The 14,749-nt window shown below is 55.1% G+C and overlaps 2 protein-coding genes across 6 annotated transcripts in view; both read right to left on the bottom strand.

The window, feature by feature from the left end:
* The window catches only part of HNRNPUL1 (heterogeneous nuclear ribonucleoprotein U-like 1), a 32,162-nt gene extending 28,970 nt beyond the window's left edge, over positions 1-3,192 (bottom strand). The window contains exon 1 of one of the 5 annotated variants that reach the window (XM_004694137.2): positions 2,721-3,192. In XM_004694137.2, coding sequence (XP_004694194.1) covers positions 2,721-3,015 — 295 coding nt within the window. In that variant the 5' untranslated portion in view covers positions 3,016-3,192. Of the gene's footprint in view, positions 1-2,523; positions 2,680-2,720 lie in introns of those variants that run through there. The other 4 variants (XM_012733733.1, XM_004694139.2, XM_012733735.1 and 1 more) reach the window with 4 other exon arrangements.
* Positions 3,193-5,231: 2,039 nt separating this feature from the next.
* AXL (AXL receptor tyrosine kinase) overlaps positions 5,232-14,749 on the bottom strand; it is a 29,676-nt gene continuing 20,158 nt past the window's right edge. The window contains exons 11-18 of the mRNA XM_012733732.1: positions 14,140-14,235; positions 13,952-14,029; positions 12,443-12,535; positions 11,966-12,087; positions 10,999-11,108; positions 9,263-9,422; positions 8,720-8,856; positions 5,232-6,989 (exon numbers count right to left, since the gene is read on the bottom strand). Of these exons, the coding sequence (XP_012589186.1) occupies positions 6,638-6,989; positions 8,720-8,856; positions 9,263-9,422; positions 10,999-11,108; positions 11,966-12,087; positions 12,443-12,535; positions 13,952-14,029; positions 14,140-14,235 (1,148 nt within the window). The 3' untranslated portion in view covers positions 5,232-6,637. The remainder of the gene's footprint in view (positions 6,990-8,719; positions 8,857-9,262; positions 9,423-10,998; positions 11,109-11,965; positions 12,088-12,442; positions 12,536-13,951; positions 14,030-14,139; positions 14,236-14,749) is intronic.

The raw sequence follows: 14,749 nt of genomic DNA, 5'->3' as shown, positions 1-14,749 counted from the left end.
CAGGGATGAGTCCTAAAGTATTTGGAGCTGAGGTGAAAAGGGTTTGGGGAAGGCATCTTGCGGGCTGAAGAGGAGCTAGGCTGAGGGGTGCTAAGAATTAACAGTATTAATTACCCAGAGCACATACTACGTGTCTACACTAGGATCCAACTGAGATTAAGCTCCTACTGAGGCCTTCCGTCTAGCAAGGCACACCCACTAAACACTTAACATAAAAGGCTAATTATGATTCCATAGAGGGCTACCAAACTAAGACTGGGACCCAAAAAGTATGGGAAAATGCAGGAATCAAGAGATACAGAGACAATAACTCAATAACGAGGTTGGAGAAGATATTCCTGGGGTTGTGATAACACACAGAGAACCTCACGGGGGGACTAAAACCCGAGCACCAAACCCAGAAACCCCTCGAGGAAGACCCTGCATGTAACTCGAGAAGCTGGAGCCTTAGGGTGCAGAGCAAGCAGGCAGTCCTCAGGGCAAGCTGCACTAGGGGCCCCCAGGGCCCCACTAGCGCTGTGCCAGGACCTGCGAGGCAGAACCCCGGGGAAGGAGAGCCTCTGCTGCCACTTGCTACCCCTCTGGATCCCTTCTCCGAGGACAAATACATCTGGGCACAAACCAGGTGCAGCCCCAAGGGAAAGCTTCAGGTCAGGCGGTTTGAAGCAGCTCTCAGATCTGTTTACCAGGGTTGATGGAAGGGCTGGAGGGGCACGAAGGAGGCGCAAAGGACCTTGCTGTGGGGGAGGGGAGAGATGAAGAACTCCAGTAGCTTCTTAATTGGAACACAGGGGCCTCTAAAACCTTTGTTTTTCCAGGCTCCCAGCACATTGCTAGCTCGCCACAACACCTCTTCCTGAGACTCCTGTGCCCAGCGGAGCTATGATTCTGGGGTCCAGCTCCACTCTCCTATTCACAAGCCGAATCAGTGCTAAGTCTCTTACTCGAAGTCTCTTACACATGTGACCTCACTCATCACAGTCCTGGGGGGGCACTAATATTATCCCTATTTCACACACAAGGAACAAGACTCACAGAGGTGAAGTGACTTGCCCAAATCGTGAAGCCAGATCTGAAACAAAGATTGGGCTGGAACCTGAGGGGAAGCACTGAACTGACTCCCCCACAGAGACACCTCTGGTCACTGCCCCACCTTCGCAGCCAGGGTCCCTCCTGCCCTGGACAGCACCCTGGGCCAGGTCTCTGCAACCGGAAAGCCTCTTCACAGCCCCTGGGTTCTGGGCGATCCCTCTTCTGCCCTCTACCCCAAATCTCTCCTCAGGCTGCCTCCCTCCAGGAGACCCCATCTCTCAAGAGCAAGGAAATACTCAATGCCAACCCCAAACCATCTTTTCCCAGGCTGCCTTTCTCTCCTAATTCCCCTAACCCCACGGGTATTTTCAGAAAACTACCAAGAACCCTGGACACCAGAGTCCTTTGTGTCCCCATTCCTCAGTCCTGCTGGTGTTCTAACTCCAGAGTCTCTCCCTCCCATGCCAGGGTCTCCTCTCCTCAGTCACAGACCTACCTGAACCCTCTCAGTCCAGAGATAACACCTTGCTGCTGGTGTGGAGGTTGCCTGCTCCCCCTGAGCCTCCCCCAATCCCTGAGCACGTTAGCAGCCGTTCCCTGGGCAAAGAGCCTCTCAGTCCCAGAAACAGTGCCCCTCTCCAGTCAACAGGCTCTGGGGCCCACTCAACAGGCTTTTTTTCTCCTTCCCCCATGTTTGCTAGACTGGCCACGCACTGCTGTACTGCACACAGGGTCCCTGTAGCCCATGTTCCTTCAAACTCTGCCAACTTGTTATCTACCCCATCCCACCCCTAGCAAGCCCCCCTCCGGGCCAAGCCACCTGGAGCACTGCCAACCCGAAACAGCAAAAGTCACTGAGTTACTGTCGTCAGGCCCTTCCTGGTCCTAGACCTCCAGGTCCCTAGTCCAGCGAAGCATCTTCCTTCCCTCCCCTCCACCCCAGTCTCAGGACCCCAATGGGTCCCCCACCTCCACCTCAAAGTCAGCCAGAAGGTCCCCAGAGTTCCCAGCATCAAACACGCTACTTGTCCCTATTTGGAGGATGGCTTCCAGCCCTGGCTCTGAACCCCCCTTACCATGCTCAGAGGCTGACCCCCGGGATTCCAATCCCGCAGTGGCTGCTCCATCCATGCGCCCACCGGGGCGCCCAGAGCACCGAGATCAGACCCGCCCCAGCCAGGCACCAACACCTCCATCTCTCCCAACCCAGCACCAAAGACGAGGCCCCCCAGGACCCCCACCGGAAACTCCAAGATGCTCCATTCTCAAAATCCTGATGCCTGGGAGCCTCCCCCAGCGCAGACCACAGGCTCCCACGCCGCCCCCAGGCCCGCCGGGCCCAGACCCGCGACCACCAGGTCCAGCCCCTCCTCGCCACCGCACAGGCAGCCTCCAGCTTGTCCTTCCGACTCGAACAGCTGCAGAAACCACGGTTTCCGGTCTGCGAGCCTCAGGTTCCCGAGTCCTCTCCACTCCCCGTACCCGCCTCACCTCTGAAACCCAAATCCTGTTCCCATTATCTCCCCGGCACCCACGGCCGGTCCGCCAGTGTGCCCAGATCCTTGGCAGCGGCGGGATCCCCCAACCCTCAGACTGTCTCCCCGACCTCCGGCGACGGACTCTCGCGCCCCTCAGTCCTTCCTCCGCCCCGACTCTGGGCTCCCGGCCCCCGCCCCGCGCACTCTCACAATGTCCATCCGGCCCCGAGTAGCCGCCTGGCTCCGGGTGCGGCTGCAGCCCGGGGGGCGGTGGCTGCGCGGTCGCCTCCAGCTCGGGGCCCCCCTCAGTCTCGACCTCCTCGTTGTCGTGCCCGGGCCGCCCCGGTTCGTCGTCGGCCTCGAGCTCCCGCTCGTCGTCGGGCTCCTCGGCCTCCAACGCCGCCTGCAGCCGCTCAGCAAGCTCGGCCTTGAGGCCGCGAGTGTCCAGGCCGCGGCGCTGCAGCTCCTCGCGAAGTTCGTTCACCTTCAGACGGCGCACATCCATGGCCCGGGCCCCCGGGGCGGCCCCCGAGCCCGGCCCGGCCTCCCAGGGCTCTGTCCCCCTTAAACCTTTCCTGTCAGGAGCCGAGGGGGGAAAGGGGGGGGCCCCCCACTCCAATGGCGGCGGCGGCTCAAAATGGCCGCCGCCGCCGCCTCCCCCTTCTCTGTGGCCCCGTGCGATGCAACACGGCAGTCAATTGGCCATCGCTTGGGGGCAACGGGCGCGGGCCCGAAGATTCGGCCAATTAGAGCGAGGCTTTCAAAAGAACGGCAGTGAAAGGGCTCTGAAGCTGCCGAGGAGGAAGCGTTGGCCTACGTCGCTGCCGCGGCCGGAACGGAGGGCGGGAAAAATTGGGAGGCGGAGCTAGCGCTGATTGGGTAGTGCCCGCGCGCCCGCTCCTGTAGGATCAAATGAGAAAAGGGGAGTAAGAATTTGGGCCAGTGAGACATGAGATCTCAGAATAAGCTCCGCCCCCACACGCGGCTTTTCCTGCGCAGTCCTTACATCAAACGAGTGTCTCTGTAATATATATCCTGATTGGTCTAGATCTCCCGCCCCTAGAGAAGCCCAAGCGGCAAAACCACTAGACCCAATCAGACGGAGGGTCGGCAGAAACCCCTCCTTTCACTTTTGCCTTTAAGATACCGGAAAGAGATGTATTGCCCGAGGGCCCGCCCCTTGCCGTTAGGGCGGTTTCAAAACAATCTATCCACCAATCGCAGTTATCGTTTTATCTCACCAACCCGAGTAGGGTGGGAGGCTGTCGGAAAACCTAACCAGATTGGCCGTTCTTCAGCGGACCGCCTCGCAAATCTCGCTGTCGAGAGAGGGGCACGAGATGGACACTAAGTAGACCAGTCACCCCTAATCTGGGAGCAGCTCAGTTGCTTTTATGAACGCTTCAGAAGGTTTGAAATGCAGAGACTGCATTAACAACGGGAGAAGAGCTGCTGAGCACATCGCGCCTCCTCCCCTTTGAGGGGACTGCTCGCGGGGCGCCCCTTTTCACGACCGTAGCTGCGCCCCGGGCTTTCTCTATGGTTGGTACCCAGCATGGAGGGGGCACTGCACGCGATCACAGCCTCCCCCTCGGGAAGACCTCCAGAGTTCGCGAGTCTGTACTCGAGAGCCTCTAAACCGCTGTTCGGTAAACCTGGCTGTCTGGCGAATGCACCGATGAGCTCAGGGTCGTGGTTAAGCTAAACACTACAACGCCCCAGATCGCAGGGCGCCTGACGCTGCACCACCTGTCGCCTCAACCCAAGACACAAAACTCCAGGGAGTCAGGCAATCGAGATAGACAATGCAAAGGCCCGCTGCCCGGGAGCTGGACCTTCGGTTCACAAGTCACTCGCAATCTCTGCTTAGACAAAGGCACACAAACGCCACAAGCAGATGCCCCAAGTCGCGTCAGACGCGTCGATTCAGGGGCTAATGCACCGGAGAGCAAAGTCTGCTCAGGCGAGCGGCATCACATGCTTATGACAACAGGACAGTTAGACGACAAGCTCAGGACAGTTAGACGACAAGCTCACACGACAGCACCTAGACACACAGCACCCACTCAGAAGCAGGAAAGACACTCACGTGGGCCCAGAGGTTCCAGTCCAGACACCCCTCCCCTCCCCTCGCCCACGTCCGACTTCCTCTCTCCTCCCAGCTTCCCACAAAGATGAGTTCTTAAAAAAAAAAAAAGTTTGTGGCCCGGATTGAACTGCTCCAGCTTCTCAGGAATCGCCACCGGGGGGCGTCCGGGCGCTGCCTAGGTTCCTCCACCGGCGGCCCGGCACACCCAGGGACTTGTGCCCGCGATGCTGTGCTCACACCGCGGGCCTGCGTGGGCAGGCGTCCCCTTGAGGGCTGGTGATGCTCTCGGAGGTGTCTGGAGCTTGTGTGTCTATGTGAGTCGGCCCGTTGGCTCTCTGGGTATCTATTGTGTTCTGTCTCCGAGTATTGGTGACACCTCTCTCCCTCCTTTTCTGTATTTGTGTTGCTGTAGTTTCTTCCTGTTTCTGGTGTCTGCGTGTACATGTTTGTATCTCCGTAACTCTGTGTCTGTGAATGTCACTGCCTCTGTATTCATGACAGGTATGCCAGGGTGTGTCCTTTAACTCCTGTGTCTGTTACTTTGGGGAAAGGGTGTCAACTTCTAGACCCCATTAAGCCTTTTTCTGCTGATGTTATCGGGGAAAGCTGAGTGGAGACAAGAGAAGAGAGAAGCATGGCTATAAAGTTTTATGTGATCTGAGCCCCTCTGGAGACACCAGAGTCCACATTCTGTACAGGGGGTGAGAGGGACTGGCTCAGGGGGGCAACATGCCCCCAAAGAAGAGAGATCATCCCCTGGGGGAAAGGAGGGATCCCTAATTCATTGCACAGGCTAGAGAGGGGCACACAGCCACATGAGAGGAGGAAGCGGAGGTGGATAAGAAGGGAGGGACACACAAATTGCTATAAGGTTAGAACCTTGGAATTGTACCTTAGGCTTCTAGACCAGTGGACCTTGAGAATCTTCTATTAGAATCTTAGAATTACAGTGTCTAGAATCTTATGACTCAGGAATGTGTGTATCTGGGCCCTTGATTAAAGTTCTAGAAAGGCAGAATGCAGCCCAGACCTAAAATTGTCCAAGAAGTGATTAGAACTTTGATATCTAGTTAGTCATAACTGTTGAGTCTTATGACTTATACACTGCGGATCCAGAATCTCAGACCAAACAAATCTAGAGTGCTTTGGAACATAGACTAGAACAACATTAGAATCTTAGCACTTAATCTAGAATCTTGGGGCATGGAATCTGGACACTTAGAAACGCCAGTTTCTTAGACTGTCTAGAATATCACATTTTAGAACATTTGATCTTAGAACCTCCAGCTTAGACTTCTAGAATTTTTGAATTTCAGATTCTAAAACCTTTAAATTTTAGGATCTAAGATCCCATAACAAGAGTTTTGAGGATCATAAAGACTTAGAACCTATAGCTGACCATCATTAGGGGCTTAGAACTTGAGAATATAAAACCTTGAAGGTATAGTTTTACATCTAGAATGCTTAAACTACAAGAATCTTTGAACATCAACTTTTAGAGCATTAGGTAGGTCTTACTATGATTTTAGAATTGTGGAATCTTATACCCTAAGGACTCAATGCCCTAGAAAAGTAAGTTCTAGGATAATAGAACTTAGATCCTAGGACTAGAATCTTAATGCTTTAGGACCTAAAACCTTAGGAGCTTTTCAATTTTAGAACCTCTGAAAATCTAGCATAGCATCTCAGAGCCTTTCCACATCTAGAACCTTAGCACTTTAGAATCAGAGACTCTGGAATTTTGGCTGCTTAGAACCCAAAACTCATGACATCTTTGAACTGGACCCTTTAAACTTCAGACTCTAGAATCTTGGAATGAGGGCCCTTAGTGGTTGCCAACTAACCCGTTCCACCACACTTCTGGAATGGGGACGTGGAGGTGTGGAAAAGGGAAAGGATCTGTCCTGGATGGACGTGAAATAGGCAGGAAAGGGAGGCTTGCATGAAGGTAAGGCCAGGAGAAAGTTGGGGGGAAGACTGTCCCCCAGTGGCAGTGCCTAGCTTGGGTCCTGAGAGAGAGTCCCAGGTAGAGGGTTGCTCAGGCTCCATCCTCTTGCCCTGGGGGTGCAGGGGAGCCCCTGTCAGCAGGCAGGGTGGGGCCAGGGGCTGTAGAAGGGCAGAGGACATAGCGTCCGGCAGGATGGACCTCAGCCGAGGTGAAGCAGCTGCAGGAATCCTTGGGGTCAGGCTGGGTTGGGGGGTCAGCTCCTCCAGAAGCTCCAAGTGGTTCAGAATGACCCCCACCCTCATCCATGTTGACATAGAGGATTTCATCCGGCTCCTGGGCGGGGGGCAGAACCTTCAGTGTCTTCTCCAGGTCTTCCCGGAGCTCTGCAAAACTCGGTCGGTCCCGGGGGTTTAGCTCCCAGCAGCGGAACATCAGGGCATACCTAGGGCAGCAAAGTGAGGGGCAGGACTCTGAGCAGGGGCTCCAAAGGGGGGGCGGTCTGGGAGTTTGGGGCATGTCAGGACGTTGGAGGATTAGGGGGCATCTATGGGGACTTGAGAAGTCTCGAGTTTTGGAGGCATCCTCAGGAGCTGGAAAGGGCCTGGGAAAACCTCTCTGGGGGGGGAGTGGTGTTCTAGCGTGGGTCTGTCAGAGCAGAGCCTCCCAGAGCATCAGAGCCTGACTCTGCCACTTGCAAGTCGTGTTGGTTTAAAATATGTGTGCAGGCCCTCGCTGCCCAGTGGGTTGAAGTGTAGTGCTGTGAAGCTAGTGGCAGCCACTGCAGCAAGAGTTCGATCCCCAGCCAGGGAGCTGACCCACACGGCACAGCAGACCTCTCCTGACCCGCCCGCTGCTCCCCTCAGCAGTGGACTTCGTCGATCTGCCTGTTCTGCTCCCCACTCTGTCTCTGGTGAAGCCTCTCACTACCCCTGCACCTCTGGCCTGTACCCCAGTTCTGTATCTATAAATAATAAATCTTAAAAAAATATGTGTGTAGATTCATAGATGTTTCCTCCCTTTTAAAGATGGAGCCTCCTCCCCCCATTTAATATGGGGGGGGACCTTTTCAACTGGATTCTGACTCAGCAGCAGTGACAGTTTTCAGTGACTTCTGACACTAGGTCATAAAAAGCATTGTGATTCTCTCATGCTTTCTCTTGAACGGCTCCTCTGGGTGAGGCCAGCCGCCATGTTGTAAGAAGTTCAAGCAGCACCATAGAGAGGTTCCCATGGCCTCCGGCCCACCATGGCCGTGAGAATGAGCCCCCTTGAAAGTGGTATTCCATTTTCAACCTTCAAGTGACTGCAGCCCACCACCCTCCCCCCCTTCCCCCCACACCACCACCCTGACAGTAACCGTGGTAGAAATCCCAACCCAGAATCACCCTGCTATGCTGTTCTTAGACTCCTCATCTACAGAAACACTACAGGTCATTCTAAGCTTCTGGGTTCGTGGATATAGCTCCACAGCCTTTAAAAATGACTAATCCTGTCAGTGGGCGTCAGTTTCCTCATGGGCAAAATGGGAAGAATAATGATACCTACGTTCTGTGGCTTTGGTCAGGACATGCAAAGTACCTACAACAGTGCCTTCTAGTAGTGCTACTGACACATTAACTGTTACGTACCCAAAGAGAACCCCGGGGAATTTGAAGGCCCAATAGTCTGACCTACGCAACATCTTCTCTTGGCTCCCAAAGGCTGCAGAAAAGCTCTGCAATACTCCAAGGGCGCTGTGAGCTGAGGCTGTCCTACGAGGCCTGAGCACACCCAAGACTGGAGACGCTCAATATAGCTCACAGGTTACTTGCAGAGCGCCCAAGGGAGATGTGGATGCTCGGGTGTGTGGACAGAATTCAAGTTCTTTGGAAGAAGGTCTCTCAGAGGCAGGCTCCCCAGGGAACGTGCGCCGGTCTTCAATGCCCTCGGCTGCCCGGCCAAGGGGCTGAGCCGGCAGAGGAGGGGACGGTGCTGTTTGAACCCTCGCACCCCGGTAGCTAGGAGGGGCCTGCAGAGCATTCTGAGAGGGCGGCAGGTTACGCAACAGTCTGAGGGACCCATGCAGGTTTTAGAGGGCTCTGGATATGTTGGGACCATGTGGGGTGCTCAGGGTTTTGCAGTGGCTTCTGGGGTTGAAGTGGAATGGGGGCGGGGAGTTCTATGGGTGCTCACAGTCCATCCAGACAGTCCACAGGCTGCTTCAGGCGGTTTCCCTGGCGCAGGTAGTCATAAATCTCGCTGTTCTCCACTCCCGGGTACGGCGTTTGGCCCCGTGTGGCAATCTCCCACATCGTCACCCCAAAAGACCACTGTGGTGGCAGGGGAAAGACCATTAGAGCTTCTCTTCTGCACGAAGACACTTCCCAACACACGAGGTCACGTCAACACACCTACATGCACGCAATAGAAAACTATCTTTCTGAGCACACCCCAGTGTGTCCCGGAAACCCTCAGTTACCTGCTCACACTTGCACACACCTACGCACTCCACAGAGGCCTCATGTGTCAGCCGCCATCGCCTCTCCTAACTCCAACTGTCGCATGTGCCTCGTGGGCAGGTAACTATCCCCAACACCCCAACATGTCCATGGCTCACAGACACTCACTGCACCCCCAGACAGGCCTCAGCTGCGTGGCCCTGCGGGCCCCGTGTGAGATGATCAGGCCAGGCCACGTGGGCCCACTGTCCCCCACGCCTGTCGGGGGTGCGCCTACCACATCACTCTTGCTGGTGTAGACACGGTCCGCCAGGCTCTCAATGGCAATCCACTTGACCGGCATCTTGGCGATGCGCCCCTGGCGATAGTAGTCCCCATTGTAGATCTTCTTGGAAAGCCCAAAGTCCGCCACACACACGGACATGTTCTCATTCAGCCTGCCAGGGTTGGGGGAGGGACAGGGTTGGCAGGAAGGCGGGGCTCACTCTCCCACCTGTCTCGACCTCTTGCTCCGGGTGCCCTGCTTGCGGGGTGGGGCACTGCCTCCCCTCCCGCCACAGGCTTCAGAGGAACTGCTTCTTTCCTTCTTTTTAAAGATTTGTTTATTTCTGCATACAGAACTGGGGTACAGGCCAGAGGTGCAGGGGGTGTGTGTGTGTGTGTGAGAGGGTTCATCAGAGACAGAGTGGGGAGCAGAACAGGCAGACTGACGAAGCACAATGCTGAGGGGAGCAGCAGGCGGGGGGGTCAGGAGAGGTCAGCCGTGCCATGTGGCTCACCTCCGGGGCAGGGATAGAACTGGCATAGAAGCGGCTGCGGCCAGCCTGCAGTGCTGCATCCCAACCCATTGCACCACCAGGGAGGGCCCAGAACTGCTTATTTCTTACGCCCTCCATGAAATGAGAAGGGGAAGAAGGCTGATGAGGGCCTCCTAGTTCTGGCTTTTCACCAGGTTCTTCCTTAGCTCCTGGGGTTTGATTTTTTTTTTTAATTATGTACATACACATTTACACACACAAAGATATTTATATATATCTAAAGAAACGTGCACAAATCTTAAGTGAACAGCTTACTGGATTTTCACAAACATATCTAAGTAAACAGCATCCAGATTAAGCAGCGGAACATTGAGAGGCATCTGTGTGAGGAATACTATACAGAAAAGAAAAAGAAAGAACTCTTGATACCACAGTGACATGGGTTAATGCCTTAAATATCATGCTGAGTTCAAGAAGCCAACACAGAGGAGTATAGACAACATGGTTACATCCGTATGATGTCTATGAACTGGTGACCGATATGATGGTGACAGAAGTCAAGAACAGTTATACTCCCCTGGGGGCAGTGACTGGGAAGGGGATGAGGGAGCCCGGACAGAACCTACTTTATTTTCAGCCATGTAAACATTCATGGAGCCTTATACGTCAGGTGCATGTATTTCAGTGTACGTAAAATAGATATCGATTTGTTTTAAGTATGAGAAAGAAATAGATTACAGGGCCTCCCTGATGGCCTGAGGGTTAAGTCTCAGCACTATCATCTCTATGACCTGAGTTCGATCCCCGGCCAGGGAGCTGACCCACATGGCGCAGCAGACCTCTCCTGTCTCCCCACTGCTCCCCTCAGCAGTGTTCTGCTCCCCACTGTGTCTCTGAGTCCTCTTAACCCCCACACCTCTGGCCTGTACCCAGGTCTGTATGCATAAATCAATAAATATTAAAAAAAAATTCAGCACAAAGGGGAACAGAGATGAAGCTCCGAGGCCACCCTCATCGGTCCCTTCCTCCTGCCTCGCTCAGGCTGTGCTCCCAGAGCCACCCTGTCGCTCCTCTCTCCACATCCAAGCACTTCTTCAGGAGCTCCATGCAAGGCCCCCTCTTCCAGGAAGCCTTCCCTAACTCCCCGCTGACCCCTCTAGCCTCTGAGTCTTGACAGAGCCAGGGTGAGTGTGCCGCCCCGTGCCACTGGGAGGAAGAGCTCCGGAAGAAGCTGGTTCCGGAAAAGGACACTCACATGCAGTTCCTGGCCGCCAGGTCCCGGTGTATGAACCTCTTGGTACTCAGATACTCCATGCCACTGGCAATGTCCGCCATGAACTTCACCAGCATCTGCGTGGGCAGGAACTGGAGGCGGGGGTGGGGGGGTGGGGGAGAGTGGAGGTGAGCAGGGTCTCCTTGCTCCATCTGTCCTCCCTTCCTCCCTTCCTGCCTCCTGTCCTGTGTGCCTGCTCTCCCTTGCACTGGTTCCCCTTGGCTCTGAGAATTAAATCCAACCTCTTTTGGCCCTCCCTGGTGGCGCGGGGGCAAAGCACAGCACTAAGAAGCTCTCCGCAGCCACTGCAGCAGCACGAGTTCGATCCCTGGCCCCGGAGGTGGCCCACATGGCGCAGCAGACCCTCCTGACCTGCCACTGCTCCCCTCTGCAGTGGATTTCGGCCAATCTGCCTGTTCTGCTCCCCACTCTGTCGCTGGTAGGTCCTCTCACCACCCCCACATCTCTGGCCTACATCCCAGATCTTGTGTGTATAAATAAATACAAATAAATCTTAAAAAAGTAACGCCGACCTCTTTCTAGAAGGCCCCTGCTCTACTGCTCCTTCCTGACAATTCCCCCAGCCATGTGCCCCTTTCTGCTCCTCACACAAGCCACACCTGTCCCCACCTCAGAGCCTCTGCCCGTGCCGCGCCCTCTGGATGGTGTCCGGCTAGATGTCCCCTCTTTCCCCCAAGGGGCTGCTCCTTCCAGGTCACCTCCTAGCGGCCTGTCCACCCAGTCAGATCGCCTGGCTCCCTGTCACCCAGCCGCCTCCAGCTCCCGCCTTGCACTTCAGGGACCTGGCTCTTCTGTTCACTGATGTGCGGGTGGCCTGGTCCTCCCGCTGGCAGACAGCTCCGGGGCGCAAGCTCTGCGCCCCATGGCGTCCCAGGTACCTGACTGGTGCTCAGTGAAAGCTGTGGACTGACGGCTACAGGCCCCTCACCACTGGCTGGTCCCCAAGCCGGGAATAGAGGAGGAAGCTGTGCAGGTCTCCGTGCTTCATGAAAGGCAGGATGACCACCGGCGCGGGGAAGCCCTCTCGGTCCGAACCCTGGAAACACACGCCTGGCCCCCAGGCTCCTGTCACTCCACGGGGCTCAGGGGGCAGCCACCCCCTCGCCAGCTCGCCAGCTCGGTGTCCCCCTCCCGGTAAAAGCTGGCTTCCACCCTGTTGGGGGCGGGGAGTCGGGGTGGCAAAGAACCAAGCTTCAGAGAAGCCACTCCAGCCGTTCCCAGGGATGTTTCCAGAGCCCTCCTGGGGACCTCAGCTATTTCTGGGAAAGGTCAGAGGTCACATTCCAAACTGAGGGAGAGACGGAAGGGGGAGTTTGTGACTTTGATGCAGAAGGGACTGGAGGCTCCATCCTAACAGGGGTCTCTCTGGGGAGGCTCCCCAGCCCCTAATCTGCCCCTCCCTCACCGATGAGCCGCATGACATTGGGGTGGTCGAATTCCTTCATGCAGACAGCTTCACTCAGGAAATCCTCCAGCTCTGACCTCGTGCAGATGGCAACTGGGGACAGGAAAGTATGGGAGCAGGCTGAAGGGAGAGTTCCTCTGTTTCCTGCTCCTCCCCTCCGCTCCCCACCCCCATCTTCTTCATCTTCATCCGAAGTGATAAGAGCTCCACGCTTGCCTCAGTGCTTTACACATGTGAACCCAGCCGACCCCGGCCCCTCTGAGGCACTGCCTACTAGTGTCTCCATTTTAAAGACGAGGCACCAGGGCACAGCGCGGCTAAGGAGCCTGCTTACACTTTCTCAGGCAGAATTCAAACCTCGTCAGCGTGACATCCTGGTCCACGGCCCACACCAGGTACTGCTGACTGCTTCCCAGCACATCCCAACAACCCGGGGTGTCTGAATGAGCCCCAGATATCCATACGATCACCCCCTTCTTATAGTTCAGGGCACGGTGACTCCCCCGCAGTGTACTTCGTTAATCCACCTGTTCTGCTCCCCACTCTGTCTCTGGTGAATCCTCGCACCACCCCTGTGCTCCATCTCTGTATGCATCAATAAATAAAATCTTTTTTAAAAAAGGATGAATGAACGAATGGACAATGACTCTATAGTCCACGCATGTAGCCCCTGTGGTGGACAAAAGGTCATTTTGCCTGCTCCAGCCTGACTCTATGCTTCTTCCTTGTCTTGAAAGGCCTTGCGCTGAGCTTCCTGTGCCGTGTGATCCCGAGCTGGCTTTCACCCACTCTGATGATATAAATAACACAGCTGGAGTCCACAGGCATGGCGCAGACTGTCCATCACCCCAGCATTAAGTGTTTTATCTCACAACAACCTAGGAAGTAGGAACGTTATGATCTGATTTTCCAGAAAAGGAAACTGAGGCCAGAGAGGGAAAGCCACTTGTCTGAGCTCACACAGCTGGTAAATAATGAAGTCAGGTACTTCATTCTAGATCTTTCCCTAGCCTGCTTTGTATTACAAGCGGCTGGCCCCAGTTTCCGGGCCCTATCGGTTTCCTGTTGTGCCTAATGGGAAGCTGTGATGGATGCTTAGCAGATGGGGGGAGGCGCGGGAAACCAGGGTACTGCACCCCTCCTGCTTCTGCTTCTGCATTATGGGTGCTGGGTCTGCTCTGTGTTGAAGCTCCTAACTCTGTGACTCCCAGATCCCACCAGATGCCCCTAACTGTGACCTCAGCACCTCCTCCTTCGGTCCTTCAGGCCCAAGGCGCTAACCACTTCTTTCCTCTGCTGCTGACCTCCAGATTGCCACTTCCCCAGTCATCCCTTCAGTCCTTTGTAGTAATGCCCTTCTGTTGAAGAACCTGTCACGGATGCCATCTCCTGTCCAGAAACACTGAGCCTCAGTGGTTGGGACTAACTTGCCATTAGCTTTTCTGCTTTTCTGTCTCCTTAGGGGCATAGGGAAGGAGCCTGGGGTCCCACACATGTGCACAGACTTACTCTTCATCGTCTTCACAGCCACCTTGAGGACGGAGTCGTCCTGGTTGAGCTGGCCCTCCATCACGGCTCCAAACTCTCCTGTGGGAAACCAGAGGAAGACATGGGATCACAAGCCTGGGAGTGGGCTTGGGAGCGGGGAGTGAAGGACTTGGGTGTTGGGTGGATGTGTGTGTGCTGGGGGAACGCACCTTCTCCCAGGGTCTTCCCCAGGGCCACCTTATGCCGGTCCACCATCACATCCCGGAGCTTCTCCTTCAGCTCCTCACTGATGCCCAGGCTGTTCACTGTAGGGGTGGGGGTGGAAAGAGCATGGACCAGGCCTGGCCTTCAGGCAGCACTCACCCATAGGGAAAGGCCCATTCTTGAAATACTGACATATCTCTGTTGTTCAATAGGGCTGCTACCTGGAGGCCCCCTGGATCTCCCCGCCCGAGTAGCAACTAAGGAGTTAAAGCTTAGACCAAAAACAAGTGCCAGTGAGGAGTGGAGTAAAGGGAACCGTCTTACACTGTTGGTGGGAATGTAGCAGACTGGATCGAACCCTATCAGATACAGTATGGAAGTTTCTCAAAAGAATGGATCTGCCTGACAACCCAGCAATTTCACTCCTAGGCATGTACCCAAGCAATACAAAAAAGCTGATTTGAAAGGAAACCTGCTCTCCAATGCTCATTTGAACATTATTTGCAAAGTATGAAAATAACCCAAGGGCTCATGGGCCCTCCCTGGTGGCACAACAGGTTAAAGCACAGCACTGCGAGGCTGACCACAGCCACTACTACACGAGTTCGATCCCCG

This window comes from Condylura cristata, unplaced genomic scaffold (genome assembly GCF_000260355.1).
Source record: "Condylura cristata isolate star-nosed mole 26May11 unplaced genomic scaffold, ConCri1.0 scaffold00041, whole genome shotgun sequence".
NCBI lineage: Eukaryota > Metazoa > Chordata > Mammalia > Eulipotyphla > Talpidae > Condylura > Condylura cristata.
This window is presented reverse-complemented; position numbering and strand designations above follow the sequence as displayed.